Consider the following 22,318-nt stretch of genomic DNA (forward strand, 5'->3'; position numbering starts at 1 on the left):
ATTTACCCTATAGTAGACATTTGAACTAGCCTATCACCTTGGTCAGAATTGGCACCCAAAAGGCGGGGCCCATACTCCTTGGTAGCTAGGGAGACAGTATGCGGCTCTACTGATTGGATGCCTCCACCTGACCCGACTCATCCCTGCATTACGGCTGTGATCTCCACCTGACTTGACCCACCCGTGTATTTGGGCTTTGCTACCTGGGACTGGTTTCCCGGACTTGCTTTTAAGTAAGTTCCCCTGGTGGGGAGGGGATAGGGTCAATTTACGTTTTACTGCATAAACAGCAAAATGGCTGTTCAATCCGGTGGGGCCGCTCTGGCTGAATACGCCCTTACAATGGAGACTGCCCACTCCTCACCAAAATTCCTTCTTGCCTTCTTCTATAATCACAGAGCTGAAGGCCTGTCATGGTCACCTGCTAGGGACCACATTTCCTAGCAGCTCCTGCAGTGACACGGGCCATGGACCAAGTTCTCATCAACACAGTGTGAGGGGGCGGTGCAGAACACTCATGGCACAGAACCCCTAAAACAGACAGCTGCTTCCTCTACACTTTCTCTCCCCACTTTGTTGTTGAAACCCATGACAACCCAGACCTAAGAGATGACACAGGACATGAGGAAGAAAGATGGGACCAAGAGTTAACAGTGTGAAGCAACGCCCTAGACCACTATTATGTGAGAGGGAATGAAATCCTTTTGTTCTTTAAGTCAAGCAATTATTATGTCTATTCTCTTAATACATGTGCTAATAAGCATTACTCCCTCCCTCAAAGAATCGCCCAGGGAAATCTATCTGGAATTATTTCATCCCCTTACCCCTTTGGTTGGTATGGAAAACTTCTATAATTTACCCAGCCTGGATTCTCCTTTCTGGCAAAAGTGCCCTGAAATTTCATTTCAGAAGTTACTGCTTCCCCATTTTAACCATGCAGTGTGCGTGGAGTTGGGCCCTCCCCTACTCCAAGGATGGTCTTTCCATCTAAGCCTGTGCGCACATAAAAACAACGAGAGCCAAGAAGATGTTTGCTTCCTTAGTCTTCTCCAGTAGCTACAAGGGTCTTTCCTTGAACAGGATGGGAGGACACTGTGAGGTCTGGAACAGCTGCAACCCTTTTACAAATGTAAGGGGGAGAACCTAGTCCTGTCAAGGGGCTCCCTTGTGAAATGAAGCCAACTTTGTGGAAGGCAGAGCAGAGAAACCGAGGAAAACACAGGGCCTCATGAACCTCATTTAAGACATTAGTTCAGGCTGTGCCTGAACCCAGCTCTACCTGGATTTTTAGTCCTCTGAACCAAATCATCCCTTATTTTAGATTAAGTTGGTTTGAATGGCAGCACAGTCATCCCCCAAACAGCAGATCATAACCCAAAGTTTACTGGCACTTCTCTTAGTCACATTCCCCAGAGCAGGGGAGAAGCTGTCTTCCTCTTCAGAGGGGCTTCTCTGGATTAGTAATCTAGGCTGAGTCACCAAACATCTATCTGCCTATTAGTTCCCTCACATTTGGAGATGCTACATCCCCAGAAGCAATTTCTTATCCTATTCCATTAGCCTCCTGACTCCAATCCCCAGCGGCTTTGTCCTTGACTAGCAAAGCCCTCTATGTTCTTAGGGTATCTGCCTATGGTCCCATCCAATCCCCTCCCAGCCTTTGTAGAAACTGACCCTCACTCCACCATGGGCAACCAGCCCTACTTAGGTGGGAATCTCTGCTCTGTACACTCAGACACAGAGCCGGATGGCCTGAACTTTAGTTAAAATATTTTTTCTTCTCTAGACCTCTTGTTCCTTTTCCTCACCATCCATCCCCAACACAAATGCACACACGCAGGCATCTCCCTTTCCGCCCTTCTGGGACATTTCCCAACATGGTGAAATAGGAAAGACACCAGAACTGAAGAGCAAATATGGAAAGATGTATGTCTGAGTCCTGTATCTGCAAATGACCAGCTGTGTGAACTTGGACAAAGATGTATCTTCACTGACCTCACTTACCCCATGTACGGAGGGGTATAAATGTAATTTTCCTACCCAGCTACGTCACAGAGCACTTTCAGATTAAGCAATATGCATGAGAGTGCTTCAAAATGATACAAAACAAATGAAAGAGATCACACATCAGAAAAATCTACTTGCTTTCTATAAATTCTTACCATTTAAGGAGTCTGCCCATCCCTGGGTCCCTTTTTTAAAAAAAACACACAAGGAAGCTACCCTCTGGTTTCGATTTCCTTCTGTCCCTTCCATTTCCTTCTTCAACAAATCAAAGAACCTGCCGTTGGTTGGGAACATGACGGCTCTCCAGGAGGGGATGAGCGGGGGCTCACAGTACACAGAGATGTCCTTCTGCTCTCCTTGGTGGAGTGCTGAGGGTTTAACCCACAGAAGCAAGTGCAACAAACGAGCTGCATTTCTACTGAGTGCATGGTCCATTCACAGAACACTATTCCTCTCACACAGTAACAACCGAGCGCTCCACAGCTATGCCAGTAACTGCGCTCCACAGCTAAGCCAGTAACTGGATACCCTGTTTCAGAATAGAACCTTTAGTTAAGTCTTTGCCTATCTTTTACTCTGAACGAAACCAAGACACTGTTTTACAAATGCTGACCTATTTCACACACTTCCTGTCAAAATCTTTCTGAGGGTGTCCACCATGAAAGAACCAGAAATACGCTGGGAAAGACAACTGGGAACAAAGGGGCTTGCCTTTCATAGGCAAGGACAATGAAAAATGGAGTCAGAACCAAGGCACCATGGTTGGTCCTCTTCATGTTCAGACTTCCAGGACTCCAGGGCTCTTGGTCCATACACACACACACACACACACACACACACACATACACACACGCAGAGAAAATAATTTAAAACAGAGCTGAAAAATCTATGTGAAGAAGCCTAAAGGTTCTTTCCCATCCCCCCAGCTCAAGTTATCACTGGAGACCATCTACACACCTTGGCCTTGCTCTATCACCAGTTAGCTAACTGGACACCTACAAGCCACTCGCCTACATTCTCCACGGAATTAGTATTTAGATGAAAGACAATGGCATGTGAGGAACACACATAGCAAAGCAGAGGTTCAAAAATATAATGGTGCCCTTCTGGTCTTCTGGTCTCAGTATCAGCCAAGAGCATAAGGGAAATGTATATCCTTTGGCTCCATATTCAGAAAAATGATCCTCAGGCACAGACCATCTTATCTGATGAGTCTTCTGTAAACATGCCAGCAGTGAGGTTGCTGCGAGAAACACAGCTGTCTGCCACCCGGAGCCCCCGAAACTACACCAGTAATACAGACTGATGAGGTAGACCAGTGGGCCCAAAGTGTGGTTCCTGAACAACAGCATCATCATCACCCAGTGAACCTGTTAAAGATGCCCATGTATGGGCCTCATCAGAGACCCGGTGAGTTTTAGAAAGCCTCGGATGGACACAGCAATCCCTGTTAAGCTCTCCAAGCGATTCCGAGGAACATTTACATTGGAGAAGCAATGGCGACAAAGACTCCTCTAACAAAACCCAAAAAGCGATACCCAGGGAGGAAGGAGTTAATACTGAGGCTCCCACTGACCTGATATTCTCATTCTGAAAAAGACTGCAGCCAAAATTAATAGTTGTTATCGCAACCCTATTACCCAAAAGTAAGGGGCCATTTTTTTTAAATTGTCTCGGCCTAACCTTTTATAGCACAGGATATCACTTAAAGCACAGAAAGGAAACTCTTCACCCTGCTTTGTTCTTCCTCACCATGCCCACTGTCCCTGGCACTCCCTCAGACTCCCCAAAATCCCATCACTATTCTAAGTGTGGAGGAAACATCAGCCAATGCAGGCCTATGCAAGAAACCAAATCCAAAGAGTTAGTAAGAAAGGAAAATAAACAAATTCTACTTCAAACTTAGGAGCCTTCCTGCTTCAAAGGATTAACATTAAGAAAGCAAAAACTTGAAGAAAAGTAGAAAACACTTCTGAATTCTTTACCTGGGAAAATAGACTTGTATCTAATATATATTAAGAATTCTTTTTTTTTTTTTTTTAAGATTCTTATTTATTTATTTGACAGAGATCACAAGCGGGCAGAGAGGCAGGCAGGGTGCAGGGGTGGGGGAGGAGCAGGCTCCCTGCTGAGCAGAGAGCCTGACACGGGGCTTGATCCCATGACCCTGGAATCATGACCTGAGCGGATGCTTTAGCCCACTGAGCCACCCAGGCACCCCTATATTAAAAATTCTAGGGGCACCTGACTGATTCAGTAGGAATAGTATATGACTCTTATCTCGGGGTCATGGGTTCAAGCCCTATGCTGAGCGTAGAGATTACTTAAAAATAAAATTTTTGAGAAAGAATAAAAGAGTTCTTACCACTCATTAATAATAAAAAGACATCCCCATTTTTTTAAATGGACAAATACTGTGAATACAGATTTCTCTGAGGAAGATATACAAAGGTCCAATAAGCAGATGAAAAGATGCTCAACATGGTTAGCCATGAGGCACATGAAAACCAAAATCACAAATACCACTTCCTACTCACTAGGATGGGTAGGATCAAAAAGCTGGATAATGACAAAGGTGTTCGTAAGGCTATGGAGCATGTTGGAACCCCCACACACTGCTAGAGCAGTGTGGTGCAGTCACCTTGTAAAATACCCTGGAAGCTCCTCGAAGAGTTCAACAATATCACATGATCCAGCAATTGATACTCCTAGGTACCTGCTCAAAAGAACTGAAACACGTTTGCACAGAACACTATACAAGTGTTCACAGCTGTATTAATTCCAAGAGCCGAAAAGCACAAACCACCCAGATGTCCATCAATGGACAAGTGGATAAAATACAGTGTGGTACATCCATAAAACAGAATCTTACTCAGCCATGGAAGGGAATGCAGTACTGACACAGGCTACAACACGGATGGAACCTTGAAACACAATCTTAAATCAAAGAAGCCAGACACAGAAAACTATTGGATGGTGTGATTTATATGAACAGGCAAGTCTGTTGAAACAGAAAGACCAGCGGTTACTTGGGACTGGGGCAGGGGACAGGAGGAAATAGGGAGTGACACCTACATGGGGTAGGGCTTCTTTTTGGGCTGATGAAAATATTCTAAAATTGATGGTGGTAATGTCTGCACAACTCTGAATATACTCAAAACTACTGACCTGTACACTTGAATGGGCAAACTGTATGATCTGTGAATCATACCTCAGTCAAGTTGTTTTTAAAAAGGGGGGCGCCTGGGTGGCTCAGTGGGTTGGGCCGCTGCCTTCGGCTCAGGTCATGATCTCAGGGTCCTGGGATCGAGTCCTGCATCGGGCTCTCTGCTCAGCAGGGAGCCTGCTTCCTCCTCTCTCTCTCTGCCTGCCTCTCTGCCTCCTTGTGATCTCTCTCTGTCAAATAAATAAATAAAATCTTTAAAAAAAAAAAAAAAAGAATGTTTAAGTTGTTTTTAAAAAAGGTACGGCTAAGGGGCGCCTGGGTGGCTCAGTGGGTTAAGCCGCTGCCTTCAGCTCAGGTCATGATCTCAGGGTCCTGGGATTGAGTCCCACATCGGGCTCCACATCGAGTCCCACATCAGCGGGGAGCCTGCTTCCCTCTCTCTTCTCTCTGCCTGCCTCTCTGCCTACTTGTGATCTCTCTCTGTCAAATAAATAAATAAAATCTTAAAAAAAAAAAAAAAAAGGTACGGCTGAGGCTTAGAAAGCAAGATGAAAAGCAATGACAACAGTACTTCACAGAAGATGCTGTCATCGTAAATCCTGGTGCCAGAGGGCAAAGGAGCGCTCTACCTGGAGGAGACTGAGGACAGGATCGACAATTTTATATCCGACAGTGGCAAGAAACAGGAAGCGTTTTTTTCACTCAGTTTCAGAAAAAAACTGCGAAACCAGACTGTCCCAGCTTTTAGCGAACAGGTGATGACATGGTGACAAGAGGTCACCTGTTACAAGAGGTTGGGGGTGAAAGTGGGGAGGGTCGTGTGATGAGGATGGGCCTGAAGGCCAGTGGGAAACAGTGTGGGGACCCCCAAGCAAGAAGGACTCCCAGTCTCGGGTCAGCACACTGACTGACAAACCTCACAATTAACCATCTTTCACGATGGTTAAGAGTCTTACCTAACACTAGTTGATTTTTTTAAAGGATCAAATGAGATAGCTGAGAAACTGAAATAAACATATGAAACAAAACACAAAAGGGGCACCTGGGTGGCTCAGTGGGTTAAAGCCTCTGCCTTCAGCTCAGGTAATAATCCCGGGGTTCTGGGATGGAGCCCTGCCATCAGGCTCTCTGCTCAGGGGAGCCTTCTTCCTCCTCTCTCTCTCTCTCTGCCTGCCTCTGCCTACTTGTTATCTGTCAAATAAATAAAAAAATAAATAAAATCTTAAAACAAAAACAAAAAACCCAACTTAAAAAAAAAAATGCTTCACAGCAAACTAACTATATGGAACACCTCATTCACAAAATGCCTAAGGGTAATACAGCATAAAGAACAACCCATCCCTCTGATCCAGGCACTGACTCCGCCACTAGACATCCCCCACCACTACACTTCACCATCACTCCGCTTTATTATGTAAGTGCCATTAGAAACTATAGAAAGTATAGAGGGAAAAAACCACCTGTGTACCTTCCACCAGGCTTAAGAAATAGAACTTTCTAATACCCTGGGTGTCTCCAGCCAAGCACTGGCAAGTATGTGGAACAATGTGACCCCTCAGTCGAGCTGGGGAAACGGAGACTGGTAGGACCACTTTGTAATCCAGCGGTATGACGTAGTGACACTACCACTGTGAACTCCAGGTGACTCTGCACTTCCACCCCCTGGGAACATGGTCCACAATGACAAACAGCTGGAAACTGCACAAATGTCCACTCCAGAGAATGGACACATTCACTTTAGTGAACCTACAAGGCTTCAGGCATCAACAGGGTCCCAGGAGTTGATGGTTCCTCCTTCTTCTCCTCCTTCTGTCCACATCTGTGGGCAGGGGGTTAGAATCAGTCACTGTGGGGACTGGGCTCTAAGTGGCAATGGCTGTTGGCTCTAGGTCAGTTCTTTCCCTGCCTCCTTCCCTCCTGGATTCCTTGCTCCCGGCACAAGCTTCAGCTTCACAGAACCACTTGGCAGGTTCCCCTCCCCCCACTCGCCTTGAGCACTGCACCAGGAGCAGTGGAAGAACCCAAAACCAGAAAGTCAGGTTCACATTATTGGGGCAGGTGGGGCCAAACATCTAGGTACATAAGGGACTGGCACAAAGCAGAGTGGAAGGAACGTACTAACAAAGCATGCGGTTTATGGAAGGGAAGCAGCCCTTGATTCCAACAACAATGAGAATTGAAACGCAGGAATTTCCTTCTCCAAGCATGGGTCAGAGATGACCCCCAGAAGCCTCCCACTGCGGTGGAACAGCCACTCCCTTTGTTCTTCCCCTCTTATATTTGGACAACTCAACTTCTAAACTCAGAACCATAGGGATCCTTTCTCTCCCTACCAACAATGCCGAGAATGACTGTGCAGAAATGCTGCCTGACCCACAGTGTAGGGACACAGAGGAGAAAGTGATCATTGTCTAGAAGACAATGGATTCCATGGGATGAGTCTACCAGAAATCAAATTTAAAGCCTAGCCTCTAGCTATGTGACCCTGCGCCAAGTCCATTAACTTCTCTTGAGCATCCTTCCCTACACATCCTTCCTAAGCATCCTTCCCTACAAAATCAGAACCACCCTCCTAACAGGAAAACCAGCAGTATCCACCTAAGAGGGTTACTGAGAGCATTAGCCGAAATATGATATGCGAGCTACTTAGCACAGTGCTTGACACTAATGAACACTAACCAAAAACCAAAGAGCGACCTCCAGCAAGCAAGGTCTTTCCACATCCAGACTTCCTGGCGTTTGTCAGTTTACAAATCCATTTCTCCTGCTGGCCTCCTTGAAGGAACCGACGTCATCCTATTCCTCTTCTCGTTTCTGGCAACAGTGAGCTTTGCATGCACTGTACATGCTCACAAAGGCCGGTGAGTAAATATATGCAGAGATGACTACTTCATAAACAAAGAAGAGGAGCTTGTCTGGTTAACCAGGGCATCAGGCAGGGAATCAGACCACAATGGTCTGGCCTTCAGACTATTACAGAAAGCCAGCAAGGGGTGAAATCTGGCAATAGAAGTTCAAATTCCACTGAGACAAACAGGCATGGTCACTCTTGTTCTTCTTGCCCATTTCTCCCCCCACACACCTCCCAAAAGTCACCGGAATGAGGCCAGGCAATTACCTGTCCTTTTCCCTCTCAGACCTAATAGGCCTAAATTTTAAACTGTCAGTCTTCTGACCTTCTATTCTCTTCAATCTCCTTCTGTAATTTAGGCCTTGATTCTGATTTTAAATCACAGACCAGTGCATTAGCTGTCCTCATGTGCAGACGAAAGTCCATGCACTTAGAAAGGGACTATTAGGACTTTGGGGGGGGGTCCTCAAGCAGCTGAAGGCAAGGTTGTGAGTTCCAGCTCTGATGGGACCAGCACCTTGAATGCCAAGAAAGTTGCATGCTGTGGGCTGAATTGTGTGCTGCCCGCCCCCCACTCCAAATTCATAAGCTGATATCCTAACCCTAGTACCTTGGAATAAGACCGTTATTTAGAGACAGGGTCTTTACTGAGGTGACTGCATTAAAAGGAGGACATCAGGGTGGGCCCTAATTCAATAGGATTCCTGTCATAAGAGCAGACTGGGGCACCTGGGTGGCTCAGTCAGTTAAGCATCTGCCTTCGGCACAGGTCATCATTTCTGTGTAATGGGACTGAGCCCCAAGCCTGGCTCCCTGCTCAGCGGGGAGTCTACTTCTTCCTCTGCCCCTCCCCCAGCTCCTACATGCACTATCTCTCTCAAATGAGTGAAAAAAAAATTATATATATATATATGTATATATATATATATATATATATTTTTTTTTTTTTTAAAGGAAGAGTAGGGCACACAGAGGAAAGGCACAGGAGTGTGAGGACACAGGAAGAAGACAGCCATCTACAAGAGAAAGCCTCAGAAGAAACCAAACCTGTCGACAACCTCATCTTGGACCTGAAACTTCCAGAACTGTGAGAAAACAAATCTCTGTTGTTTAAGCCACCTGTTCTATCATACTTAGTTATGGCAGCCCTAGCAAAATAATACAAAGCCCATTTTCAGAGTCAGGAAAACCAAAACCAAGCAAACTAGTTGGTAGCAGAGAGGGACAAAGAAGAAGGAAGTAGCTTTCCCATTTCCCCAAGCCCCATGTGCTAACTCGGCCAAGCGTTAACTTTCAGAATTAACCAGAAGTACTTTCCATCCCAAAGTCTTACCACATTTTCTGGCAGCTTGTGTCCAGGGAGATATTTTACATTTTCATGGTCATTATTTATGATGTCTGTCAGTTTTCTCCCATTAACTGTTTCTTCAAAGACCCACATCTTAACGGTGGAGGCAAACTTCTTAAGTTTCTTGACATTATTACCAATTATTTTTGCAACAGCTGAACCCCTACGAAAGAAACAACGGAGAAGAAGAAAAAAATTAAACTCACTTGGGCAGAAGAGAAAAGCATTCGACTCTAATTCAGAAGAAACAAGTGCGGATTCTGATTCAAGCACTGGGCTTATAATTCAGATGGGACGTCGTATCAGCCACAGGCCATTTGAAAGCTTAGTTTTCACCTGGAAAGAACACCCTCCCCCACCCTGCTGTGATTAGGATTTGGGTACAAGGTCAAAAACACGATCTCTTCAAACTAGTAAGCATCAACCAACCTATCCTGGAAGAGAGTACCCCAGGCAGAAAAGAAACCCACCTAAGAGATATAAAACAAGAAAGTAATACTTGGCGGATCCTCTTAAGCCTTTGAGGCAACCAGGCTATATTTCAAATCCATCACAGAGATTAAAATGTAGTTACCATAGGATAAACTGTGTTCCAGTGAACTACAACAGAGCTGCATTCGTAATGGGAAGACAAGACTCCAAGTTCCAGAAAAGGAGCAAAGCAAGGGTGCCAGGGCACGGTTGTCTGGGTATTTGGTGTGACCCAGCTGTGTGATCCAGCTGGCCTCTAGCCTCCCACAGGCTCTGTTTCTCTCACATCTTTGTTCACCAGACACATTCTGGTAACTAATCAGTGTCCCGTAGGCTTTGCTACAGGGGAAGATCATGCACTCCAACCAGTTAACGCCAGTCCCCTGGACAAGGGCAGCTGGGCTGGGGCTGGGGCCGGGGCCGGGGCCACCATAGTAGACACTTTCCAGGGCCACAGGCCGCTAACTGGGCCTGGGGTGACTCTGAATGAGGAACTGTTTTTTTATACAACGGGGAAGCAATTCCTCTTACCTCCTTCACCTCCCTGGGGGGTGGAAAGCTCTTGGAGTGCAAAGAACGCACTGCACTGCCTTTGCTCTCCTGGCTCACCGGCATGGCATCTAGTCCAATACATTAGGCCCAGTGGGTGCATGGCAAGTATGTGATAATGGGAGATAAATGAGCAAATGGGTAATTGAGTGAAGTTACTGGTGAAACCAGGGAAGAGGCAGAGCCAGACCCTGATGACCTGACATGTATTGTAATGGAGTTTCCCCCCCGTTATTTGGGTCATGTCATTTTCTGCACCAGTGAATCCCAAAGGATACACAGCAAGGTCTGATGGGCTTAATGTTTAATGGTTCTAATATTCATCTGAATTTTCTGAACTAGCTCATTTCAACACATGCTACAGGTTTGCCTTTGGTTGCAGATGCTTGGCTTCCCCCGTAAGAAGGCTTTGTAAACAAGAAAAGCAAGTATGTTCTGGTAAGATCCCGGGGGAAGATCTGGTGGTTCTGGCTTATTTTCCTGCTTGATTTACTAGATTTGGATTCCTAGTGCCTAGTGGCTTCCCCCCGCCCTCCACTTTGCTCAGCTCCCCAGAATCACACTTGCTCTCTGTGACCTTGTGTGAGTTGCGCTACTCAATGCCAAGAACACTGTGAGCCTGAGCTGTTACCTCCCTGGGAGTCTGTTAGCAGCTGTTTCCCAGATTACAATTAAGGTGATAGTGATCTTGGGAAGAACGTTGGCCTCTCTTTTTTTTTTTTTCCTTAAAGATTTCATGTATTTGAGAGAGAGCACAAACTAGGGGTGGGGAAGGGAGGAGCAGAAGAGAGAGCAGCAGACTCCTAGCCAAGCATGGAGCCCAATGTGGGGCTCGATCCCAGGACCCAGAGATCTTGACCTGAGCCGAAGGCAGACACTTACCCCACTGAGCCACCCAGGCACCCCTCTTGGCCTCTTTTCTACAATTCTCAGGAGGAGAACTGGAAGAATAGTATGTATTTAGCTACAAACTGTCTTGCCAGCATAGAGTAAGATTTCACAGGTAAAGCCACAGAGCTTTGATATGTGCTATTCTTGTGAGGGAGGACAGCTCCGGAAAGTTCTGGACAGCTGTGCAGAGCAGCCGTTCTCAATGCTGTCGATCCCTGGGGCGCTTTAGAAACTACCTACACTGGGGGCGCCTGGGTGGCTCAGTGGGTTAAAGACTCTGCCTTCAGCTCAGGTCGTGACCTCAGCGTCCTGGGATGGAGCCCCGCATCGGGCTCTCTGCTCGTCAGGGAGCCTGCTTCCCTCTCTCTCTGCCTGCCTCTCTACCTGCTTGTGATCTGTCAAATTTAAAAAAAAAAAATCTAAAACAAAACAACCTACCTACACTGGATCCTACTCCGGGGGCACAGGTATCATTGGTCTGCGGGGTGGCCTGGGACTCACGACTCTTAATGCTTCCAAGTAATCTAATTTATAGCCAAAGTTGAGACGCACAAGCTTAGTCTATCCATCCGTAAGGTGATAAGGGAAGGTGATCAGAACAGAAGAAAGGAGGATGGAATTTAAGGGTTTTTTTTTTTTTTTTAAGATTTTATTTATTTGAGAGAGAGAGTATGAGCAGAGGGAGAGGGAGAAACAGACTCCCTGCTGAGCAGGGAGGCCAAGGGACCTGGGGCTTGATCCCAAGACCCCATGATCGTGACCTGAGCCAAAGGCAGATGCTTATAACCAAATGAGCCGCCCAGGCACTCTGAGAAGCATGGAATTTAATTCAACGACAAACCTAGCAAGGACAAAAACAAAAAGATTCTAGTGCCTTCGAGGCCTTGTCCTGTTCTTTCTAAATAATTCACATAGTAATCTGTTTTTGTTTTGGGGGATCAGGACTTAAAACACTATTTTTATAATCTCTTTGACAATCTAGTAAAATCTTCAAGCCGAACCAAATATTTTGGTTGTTGTTCAGTACAATCTTCATGTTGAACCAAACATTTTCCTTACTGCCCGCCTTTTCTCCGAGGTTGTTTATAAAACCTCCGAAAGTATAATCCACATCAACATAACAAGGCCACAAATGACAAGCCCACAGCTGATAGGACACTGAGTGTTACTGCCACCAAAAATGGGGGGGAGGGCAGGGGCGCCAGGCAGAACTTTCTATTTAAGAAATAAATATTTATTTTCTTGTTTTTATTAACTTTATTTTTTATTTTTGTTTTTAATCAAATATTTTTTTAAAGATTTTATTTATTTATTTGACAGATCACAAGTAGGCAGAGCAGCAGGCAGAGAGAGAGGGGGAAACAGGCTCCCTGCTGAGCAGGAACCCCGATGTGGGGTTCGATCCCAGGACCCTTAAACCACTAAGCCACCCAGGCGCCCCTTTATCAAAGATTTTTATCAACCTGATTTGTAGTTGTTTCACGAGTATACTCCTATCTCCAAGCCCAGCAAATTATATACATTAAGTAGGTCCAGTGGGTTTTGTATATTAATTATGTTTCCAAAAAAGCTGGATTTTTTTGGTTTGTTTTTCCAAAGAAGTCTATAATCCACACCCAAATTCCTTTTTGGCTCTGAAATGGCACCAGCTGTGCTCATGACACATGTTACTACTTCTGACTGACACAAAGGAACAGAATCAGAGCAAACCCAGTCTTCTGGAGGAACCTGAGTGTTTCTGAAGGGCCTGGAGGCTACTGGTAAGTGACAAACCCTGTTTTGTTTTTTGTTTTTGTTTTTGTTTTAAAAAGGGCCCTGCTGAGAGCCAGTCCAAAAACACTCACAGATATCAGACTGAGCTTAAAATAAAAGTACTGGCTACAGTCCATGCAGGCGGTTTCTACATGGTCTGGTCATGGTTGGGGCTGGGGTCCCAGGCCCCACTGGTGGAACCCTCCACATTTCAGGGGCTTTTTTGCCACTGCCCAAGCAAATCCTGGCATGGATCTTTCACTGTCAGGGTCAAGGGCATGGACAGCCATTTCCACACCTGGCCCAGCTCATTCATCTACTAAATGACAGGTGGGGCAATGCTCTTTAATGTCCATCTCAGGTCTAGGATCCAGGCCAGTGTTTTCTGAAGTGAGGAATGGGTGCCAGGGGTAACCCCCCCATGGCCAAGTGCCACCCCCCACACACAGCACCGAAGGACACTGACTCACTTGTGCCCTTTTCTATTTTTTTTTTTTTAAAGATTTTATTTATTTACTTGACAAAGATCGTAAGTAGGCAGAGAGGCAGGCAAAGAGAGAGCAGGGAAGCAGGCTCACTGCTGGGCAGAGAGCCCGATGTGGGGCTCGATCCCAGAATCCTGGGATCATGACCTGAGCCGAAGGCAGAGGGTTAACCCACCGAGTCACCCAAGCACCCCTCACTTGTGCCCCTTCAACTCCATGGCCTTCGAGAGAGCGTAGAATGTCTCCTGGGCGTGCTACTATGTTGTTACCATCTCTCCACCATGTGTTCATGTCCCTTCTTCCCGAACGAAGCCTCTAAATGCTTCAGACACTGAGCCTGGGCAGGTAGCAGGATTTGGCAAGACTTCTATTAACACTGTTTTGTTTTCCTTCTCCTGGTTGCTGTTACCTCCAACATATGGTATTGACAGTAATGACAGAAAGTTTTCTTTTAAAGTCAACTTTTACACAAAGGAGAAAAAGCAAATAATAACGCAGTATGAAGCAGAGCCAAAAGCAGTTAAGGGCAGAGCCTGGAAAACAGAGATTTTAACTGTGTCCAAACTTATGACCTTCCACATTAAGACACCCTGACCTTGTGTCACACAACCAGGTAGTAGCTGAACTGGGCGAGGGGCTCAGGGCTGCTCAGGACCAGTCCTGAGTTTTCACAGAGGAGTATAAAATCACACTTCCCATGAAATCATGTAGACTGATTTCCCAACTTCTACAAGCCATCCAAATGAAGCTCAGAAGTTCACACGGATAGGAAGCCCTGCTCCAGGGACAGCTGTGTACCGGGACTGAAGATCTCCTTTCATCTTTACAGCAGCCCCAAAAGAGGTGCTCATTATCCCCTTTAACTTTACCGACGAAGAAGCTGAGGCTCAAAGAGTGTCACCCACAAGTCACGCTACCCACCTAGTCACCAGCAGTTCTGACCCAGGTCTGTTTCCAAAGCCCACACTTCCTGCTCCTTTACATTTGCCCTGGTACAGAGGAGCATCACGTGTTGAAAATGCATGCGGAACACCTATCAGGTGTAAACGCTGCTGGGCACCCGAGTCCCCCCCCTCATAGACCTTGGAGATGGGGAAATGGAGACAGAATGAAGCTGTTCCAACAAGCTCACAAAGAAAAGTAACCACACCACGGGGAACAAAGTGGCTAAGCAGATGACACTAAGGTCAGGGAGAGCTGGGAGCAAGTGCAGCTGGGCTGAACTCTGAACTCCAAGGGCTGAGAGGCCCTCACCTATGGGAGGGACTGGGGAGCCTTCAAGGCCCTGGAGCAAAGGTGCAGAACAGGTGGGGCCAGGAGATAATCTTCTGCTCAAACCTGGAGCCAACATTTCCACGGGGAGAAGGGGATGGGAGGCCGGGAGGGTAGAGGTCAAGGAAGGAAAAGGGAGTGACAGGGAGGGGAGAGGGAAGACAGAGGGAGGGAGGGAGCAGGGTAGAGGAAGGAAGAGAATGGGTGGCAGGGCAGGGTGGGGAAAACAAAGAGAAGAGGGGAGGGCCGTGCCTGAAAGGGGTAGGCCTGTTGGGCTGTCAGGGCCAGGTTTTTGTTGCTGTTTTTACTGAAATATAACTGACATATAACATTGTGTACACAAGTTTAAGATGTACACCCTATTGATTTGATACATTTACATGCCTCAGTATGATTACATCCACACACATTACTTTCAGTATCTTACCGATGTTAACTAGATGTTTCATGGCTCGCCAACCCTTTGAGGCAGATTGTATTATCACTATCATTTTATATATATTATATATACTAAGTATATTATAATATCCATCTAATACCTTCATTTTTTTAAGAGGCAGAGAAAGAAAAAGGAGGGGGGCAAAGGGACAGAGAGGGATAGAGTTGTTTTTTTTAAGGAGGGAGAGAAAGAGAAGGGGGAGCAACAGGAGAGGAAGGAGAGAGAGAGAGAGAGAGAATCTTAAGCAGGCTCCAAGCCCAGCATGGAGCCTGATAGGAGGGAGGCTTGATCTCACTACCCTGAGCTCATCACCTGAGCTGAAATCAAGAGTCAGATGTTGAATCAACTTACCAGGTGCCTCTATTATCTCCATTTTTTAAGTGAAGAACCAGAGAGCACAGAGGTGGTTGGTGGAAGATAGAGTCACACCCCGCCTGTATGTCTTCAACACTCTGCTCTCCCTTCATGTGTCCCAGCTGGAGGGACACTCACCTGCTGGAGGTCCTAACCTCCAGCTTGACATACCTCCACACCCCAGCACCCCCCTTGGCATTCCCATCCAGCCAGCCACCAACCCGATGGAATTCTGGCGGTCCATAGTCCTCCTCCACAGAACGCAGAACCTTTCTGGGCCAGAAGGAACCCAAGAGAAGTGACTCCTTCTTTTTATGGAGTAGACAAGTCCCAGTGAGGGAAATCAGCAAGGGTTCAGCCAGATTTTCTACATTCCAAGCCCCAATCTCTTCCAGCGCTCATCCGACTACGGAACCAAGGGAAGAGGGTGGTCAATTCTGTTTTAAATAACATCTATTTTTTTACTCAAACAAGAAATACAAGAATGATGAAAAGACAATTATGAATAATCTCACCACCCAGGGAGAACCGCTGTTAGCATTTTATGTAATTCTTTGCGTTAAAGGGCTTTTAAAGTACAATCAAATGCCAAAGTCTTAGATGCAAATGTGAAAATTGAAGTATTTTAAATACAGATTCCACTCAGTGAATGTTTATTTGATCTTTGGATGGGGAAGCTTCCTCAGCTTAAAATCAAAGGAAGAAACCACAGAGGGGGAAAAGATCAATGTGTACAACCTCACAGAGAAAAGGATGGGGAGAAGTTGAAAAAAGCCTTTCCACCTATCAGAATTCAAAGGGCAGAAGACAAAGCTGGTGATAGAATGTTACATCTAACAAAAAACAGGATGCAAAACTGTACATGCCACATTAACATGCAATTAATAAAAGACATATACCACCTCCCACCCCTTAGGATGGTAACTACAGGGAAAAAACAAACAAAATGAAAAACCCAAACAAAACTGGAAAATAATGAGTGTCAGTGAGGCTGTGCAGAAATTGGACCCCTTGGGCATTGCTGGAGGGCATAGAACATGGTGCAGCTGTCATGGAAAGCAATACGGTGGATGGCCAAAAAAACTAAATTTAGAATTACCGTAGGATCTGCCGATTCCACTTCAGGGTATGGACCCTCAAGAAGGGAAAGCAGGGACTCAGATCAGTCAGAGCAGCATTACAGAAGTCGCCCCTTGTCTTCCTTTTCCGGTTGCCATGTTTTCCCTTATCACTCCCCCTCCCCTCAAATGCCAAGTCCCAACCCCTCTGCCAGTCACCTCACTTCACCTCATGATGCGGGCAGCTGATTATCTCACATCATCACAAGAAAGGGGAGTATAGTACAATTAGGTATTTTCAGAGTGATGGAGCATACTGCCGTAACCTTTAAGATAGCATATTGTTACAACTGTTCTTAGTTGTTATTCATCTTTTAGTGTGCTTAATCAAACTTTATCACATGTATGTATGTCTAGGAAAAAACACAGTATAAGGTTTCCCATACTATCCGAAATTACAGGCATCCACTGGGCGTTCTGGAATGTATCCCCAGTGGGCAAGGGGGACCATTGTATTCACAACAGACAAAAGGTGGAAGAAACCCAAGTGTCCATTGAAGGATGAATAAACAAAATGTACTATATAAACACAATGAAATATTATTCAGCCTTAAAAGGGAAGGACATTCTGACACAAGCTAGCTACACCGTGGATGAACCTTGACATTATGCAAGTCAAGTGAGCCAGCTACAAGACAAATACTGTGACTCTACTCATAGGAGGTACTTTTATGTGCTCTCTCTTGTTATGGGAATCCAACCACCAAATGGAGAAGTCCAACTAGCCTGCAGACTAATGTGACACACACACACAGTCCTCTCAGGTCACTCCTCTCAGCCTGGCAGAAGCCTGCCCACTGCCAGACACACAGAAGATGTGGTCTAGGGCCAGGAGTCCAGCCAACCCATTACTGGACCTCAGCCTTAAGAGTGAGCCCAGGCTAGACCAGTAGAAGACCCTCCCAGCTTTGTTCAGACTGCTCATCCCCAGAAGCATGAACTAGTAAGTGACTACTGTTTAAGGCCAGTAAGTTTTGGTATCACTAAGCATGGAGGTGAGGGATGAAGGGAAGAGAAGGGAGACCTGGCTGGTGTGGACCCCCAAAACAACTTTCCACCAGCAACCATTGAGAGACCTAGAGACATTACTTGGCTTGCCACAGAGAAGACGGAGCAGACATGAGACTTCTCTAGCCAATGGGGTGTCTTAGAATAGAGTGGGCTCACCCAGGCAGCACAGAGATTAAGGGGTGGAAGTTAGACTGAGATTTTTCACTTAGATATAAGCTTTTTCTAACAATTAATCTGCTAGATTAATTTTAGGAAGATCAGTTGCTTTAAAAATAGTAAACTGTGATCATCTGCCATGTGTAGAGGAGGGACGCCTGTTCCAGAGGGAAGTGACAATTTTCAAGACATTTCCATGTGATCTTTTTTCTCTCTCTCTTTTTAAGGATTTTATGTAATTTCTACGCCCAATATAGGGCTTGAACTCACAAACCAAGATCGAGAGTCACATGTTCCACCAACTGAGCAAGCCAGGCACCCCTCAATCTGATTTTTCTTAAGGGAAATATTGTTATACTAAACTTTTGTTGGGAGGGTAAGACACAAGATATTCAAATATTTCTGTGATGATAAGATTTGTCCGCAGGTCTAAGTATGCTTCTCAATGAAAATGACCAAGAATTTATAGAAACAAGGCCCTTGGAGATAGAAGAATCTGGGCTTCCACGCCAAGGATTAACCATGGACCTTGAAAAGTTTTCTCTCCAACTCCCTCTTGTCATGCAAATTGGGATGAACAATAGTACTGCCACAGGCATGTTAGGAGGCTTCAATGAAGTAATGCACATACCTGACACTCAAAAAAAAAAAAAAAAAGACACCCTTCCCCCCCTCCCCCAGGGAAGGAGGACAGGTTAGAGAATGATAATGACAGTGATGAAAGGCTCAAGAACTGGGAGCTGCTGACTCACCCCTACAAAAGCAGCCATGGTTGTTATACAGATTTTCCTCAGCTTATGATGGGGTTATATCCCATATGACCCATCATTAAGTTTCTAATATCCTAAAATGCATTTAGTTCCCCTCACCTCCTGAACACTGTAGCTTAGCCTGGCTTTACTGCAACTTGCCCAGTACACTTACATAAGCCTACAGTCACGCAAAATCATTGGACACAAAGCCTATTTCACATCCAGGTGTTGATGGGCTCAGGTAATTGACTGAACGTTGCACTGAAGTGACCAACACTGGCGGTCCCTGTACCACCTGTTCGCTCCCGTGATCGGTGTCTGACCGGATGCTTCAGCCCCAGCCGGGCATCAGGACAGAGGATCCACTGCATAGCCCCCAGCCCAGAAGAGGAGCCTGATTCACAATTCAGATTATGGTTCACACTCTCACCATCATTTTCTGCACCATCATAAAGTCGAAAAGGTGTACACTGAACCACTATAAAGTTGGGGACCTTCTGTACTGAACAGAGGGCAGAGGTGATGGAAAGAGGCACAAGTATCAGGGCTTCTTCTGGGTTTTAGTTGTACAAACTCACTCTGGTTCACATGGGACTCTGGATCCTTTCCCAATTCAGCTCCCACCCAACCCTATCATTCAGTTCTCCCTCCAGCTCTCAAAGCAGTGACACCTGCAGCCACAGAAGGGATTATTTCTGAATCTCTTCCTGACCGCAGAGGAACTCATTTACAGGGGCTCAGGATGCTTCTGAGCACTGCCTGTGGGTATGTTGCAAGCAGTACCATGGAAACTGAGGAGCACAAAAGGGTGACAGAGCTAAGTGCCGCAATGCTGCATTCAGAGCAAAAGCAAAAGATGATGGGAGTCACCCACATCCAGCTCCGGGCATCAGTGTCAAGTAGGCCACAGCTCTCCCTGCCCATCCGTACTGCTGTGGGGTGATGGTGAAAATGGGGGCCAGAGAGAAACAACGCCACCAACTCCTCCAGCTGCCTATCAGTTATACTCTTTCACCTTCTCTCCCTCCTATGTCTCTGCTTCTTGGTCAGACTCCAGCTGGATCCATTTGGTGACTTAAAGACCGTGCTGGTCAAGGTTGATCAAATAAATACAATAGCAGTAGCTGATGTCTACTGAGTGCTGGTCACTCTGTACTCTCCCCAACACATGTCATTTCATCCTAACCAAAATCCGAGACAGCAGGTACCAGTATCATAACCAATGATTCTTGAAGGAGCAGTTTGCTCAAGGCCTTATGAAACAGAGGACCAGGACTGAAACCCAAACAGTGGGATCCCCCAGCCCCTCCTGCACCACCCCGCCTCCAAACACATTCCGGGGCTTGGACATATGCTCCCTACCACAGGGGTTTGGCTGTACACACAGCCCTGAGGCTTCAGTGCTAGAACTGGATCTTGCCCTGTGTCTGGGTCATTTTCCCAAAGTTTGGGTAATAAAACTTTGTTTCATATCTGGAGGAACTTCGGAAGATTTATTTTTGTTTTTTCTTGTTTTCCTGAGTTTCCAGGGCCATGAAAAGCCAGGCAGGCCAGGAAGCATCTCCCTGCACCCCAGGAGGGGGCAGCATCGTGGGACTGAGCAGGATGCATGAAGGCCCCCTCTTGGCCTCTTCTCTGACTTGTCCATAGGAAAGGAAGTGCCAAAGGGCATGACAAGGGCATGACAACTTGACTTTAACCCCCATGTCATTCCAGGCTGAAACTCCTGGCCAGGTCAGCTAGATTCATTATCTATACTGCAAATATTAAGCATTTACGTGGGGGAGGGCACTCAAATGAGAGCACAAGGCCACCTTTTTGTTTTCAGTTTAGATACGACAACACCTTTATTGACACAGCCACGCTCAGCTACTTCAGAGTCTCAAGATTAAACATTGCTTAAGCAACTTCACATTCTTGATTGAATGAAGGACCAAATCTGGAAGGGCAGGTTCATCTCTAGACAGTATTTCAAAATTAGCAGAAGGCCAATGTCCTGTAAGGACAAATTTGTCCCACCTTCAGGGAGTATGAGTCAGCAAGTGTAGCTTCAGTAGTCATTCTGATGCAGGTGGTCTCTGATCCACATTTTAAGCAACACTAAAAGGTAACATCTAACTAACCTTGTGACAGGTATTTCGTTCCACTTTCCTTTTCTTCTGAAGCTATCTTCCATTTCATCTCAGCCCTGAAGGTAAATTCCTTATAGGCAGGGATTCTGTACCATTGTGCCTAGATTGGGGAAATGACTGCTGACCAGAGCTGAACACCCCCCAAGCCCTAGGAAGCCTCTCCATGCTGTTTTCATTTCCCAAACTTCTGAAATCTCTCCGGGAAGGTCGTGATCCTCTCTCTAGGACTTGAGTGCGAGCAACAATGTTCCTGTCTGCTCCCATAATTAATGGAGCTGGGCAGACAGCCCAAACCATCAGGATGGCACATTTCTCAATTGCTGGGCTCTAAGGTCATTAGCCAAGCTCTACTCCATTTCCTTGGGCTGGAGTGGACCAAGAAAACCCAGTCAAGTACATCAGAGTGAAGCCGTGGGAAGGCAGCCAAATCCCACTGAGGGGCGGGCAGGAGTTTACTTCACTACTCCTGCTCCTGGCCTAAATCCAGCATGGCAACGCCGTGCTCCTCTGCACCTTGCAAATTCAGAAAAGGCTCTGTCATCTATGGGTCTGTGTCCCCTTACAGAAGAGAAAACTAATGTTAAAAAAAACACGTGCTACAGGAGTACTTTTCCAGTCCCATGGCCAAAAGTAATCTCATTCAAGTGACCTTGGGATCAAAATTGGCAAAGCCAACCTGAAGTCCACATGAAGCTTTGCAGCAGAGGTACCAACTTCACTATATGTGTAGAATGTTCTGTGGCTGACCAAGAAGAGAAGTTTACAGAAAAATACATAATATTCTAGTATTTGCAGGTCAGAGAGGGAAAGCAATATATGTAAGCATTGGAATTCCTTCAGAAAGGCCAGAAGAAACTAATTACTGGTTTTCCTCCAGGAGATACCCTGCGCAGCAAGTGTGAGTGTCAGGTATTTCATTGCTTTATGGAAAGGGGGGGGGGGTATCTTCTGGTTTTTTAATGTGATTACCTAATCGAATTACCTTTTTTTTAAGATCAATTTTCAAACATTCATTTTAATTTTTATTTAGCAATATGCCAGGCCCTAGTGTAGTTGGTTGTTCTTAAGAACTGGATAGAGAGGAGTGGAACAGGTAATGAGGTAAATCATTACCTTGCCTGCTGGGGGTGGGGGTGTGGTACAGGGAGAGGCCAGTGGCCTTGCTGGGATGGAAAAGTGGAGAGCCAGGTAAGATTTAAACAGATGAAGATTTCCTCCAGGAACTTTTTGGGCTATGTCAAAGATTAAGACAAAGTAAGACAAGTCATTAGGCCCATTCCTAGTGGGGCAGCTCTCCACGAAGCCTGAACTGTGATTAGTGTCCAGCCACAGAAAAACACAAGCTAAAAGAACACAACTCTGAACTATTCTATACCAATCCTTCGGATGTGCGAAAAAAGTGCACAACAATGGGGAAATGACCGAAAATATCAGAGGCTATTATTATATTCCACTTCCTCCCACCCACCTGGCCCCACTTTCCTCTACACTCACCCAACTCACCAGAGTAGCAAAGTTTGATAAAGGGCACTAAAAGGGCTGACATTTACAAAGTGCTCAGAAG

At 45.9% G+C, this 22,318-nt stretch overlaps 1 protein-coding gene across 1 annotated transcript in view; it reads right to left on the bottom strand.

Moving 5' to 3' along the window:
- Window positions 1–22,318, bottom strand: part of GPD1L (glycerol-3-phosphate dehydrogenase 1 like) — a 62,655-nt gene that overhangs the window by 39,373 nt on the left and 964 nt on the right. The window contains exon 2 of the mRNA XM_059390784.1: window positions 9,358–9,535. Within this exon, the coding sequence (XP_059246767.1) occupies window positions 9,358–9,535 (178 nt within the window). The remainder of the gene's footprint in view (window positions 1–9,357; window positions 9,536–22,318) is intronic.

The sequence above is a fragment of the Mustela nigripes genome, chromosome 2 (assembly GCF_022355385.1).
Source record: "Mustela nigripes isolate SB6536 chromosome 2, MUSNIG.SB6536, whole genome shotgun sequence".
In the NCBI taxonomy this organism is placed as follows: domain Eukaryota; kingdom Metazoa; phylum Chordata; class Mammalia; order Carnivora; family Mustelidae; genus Mustela; species Mustela nigripes.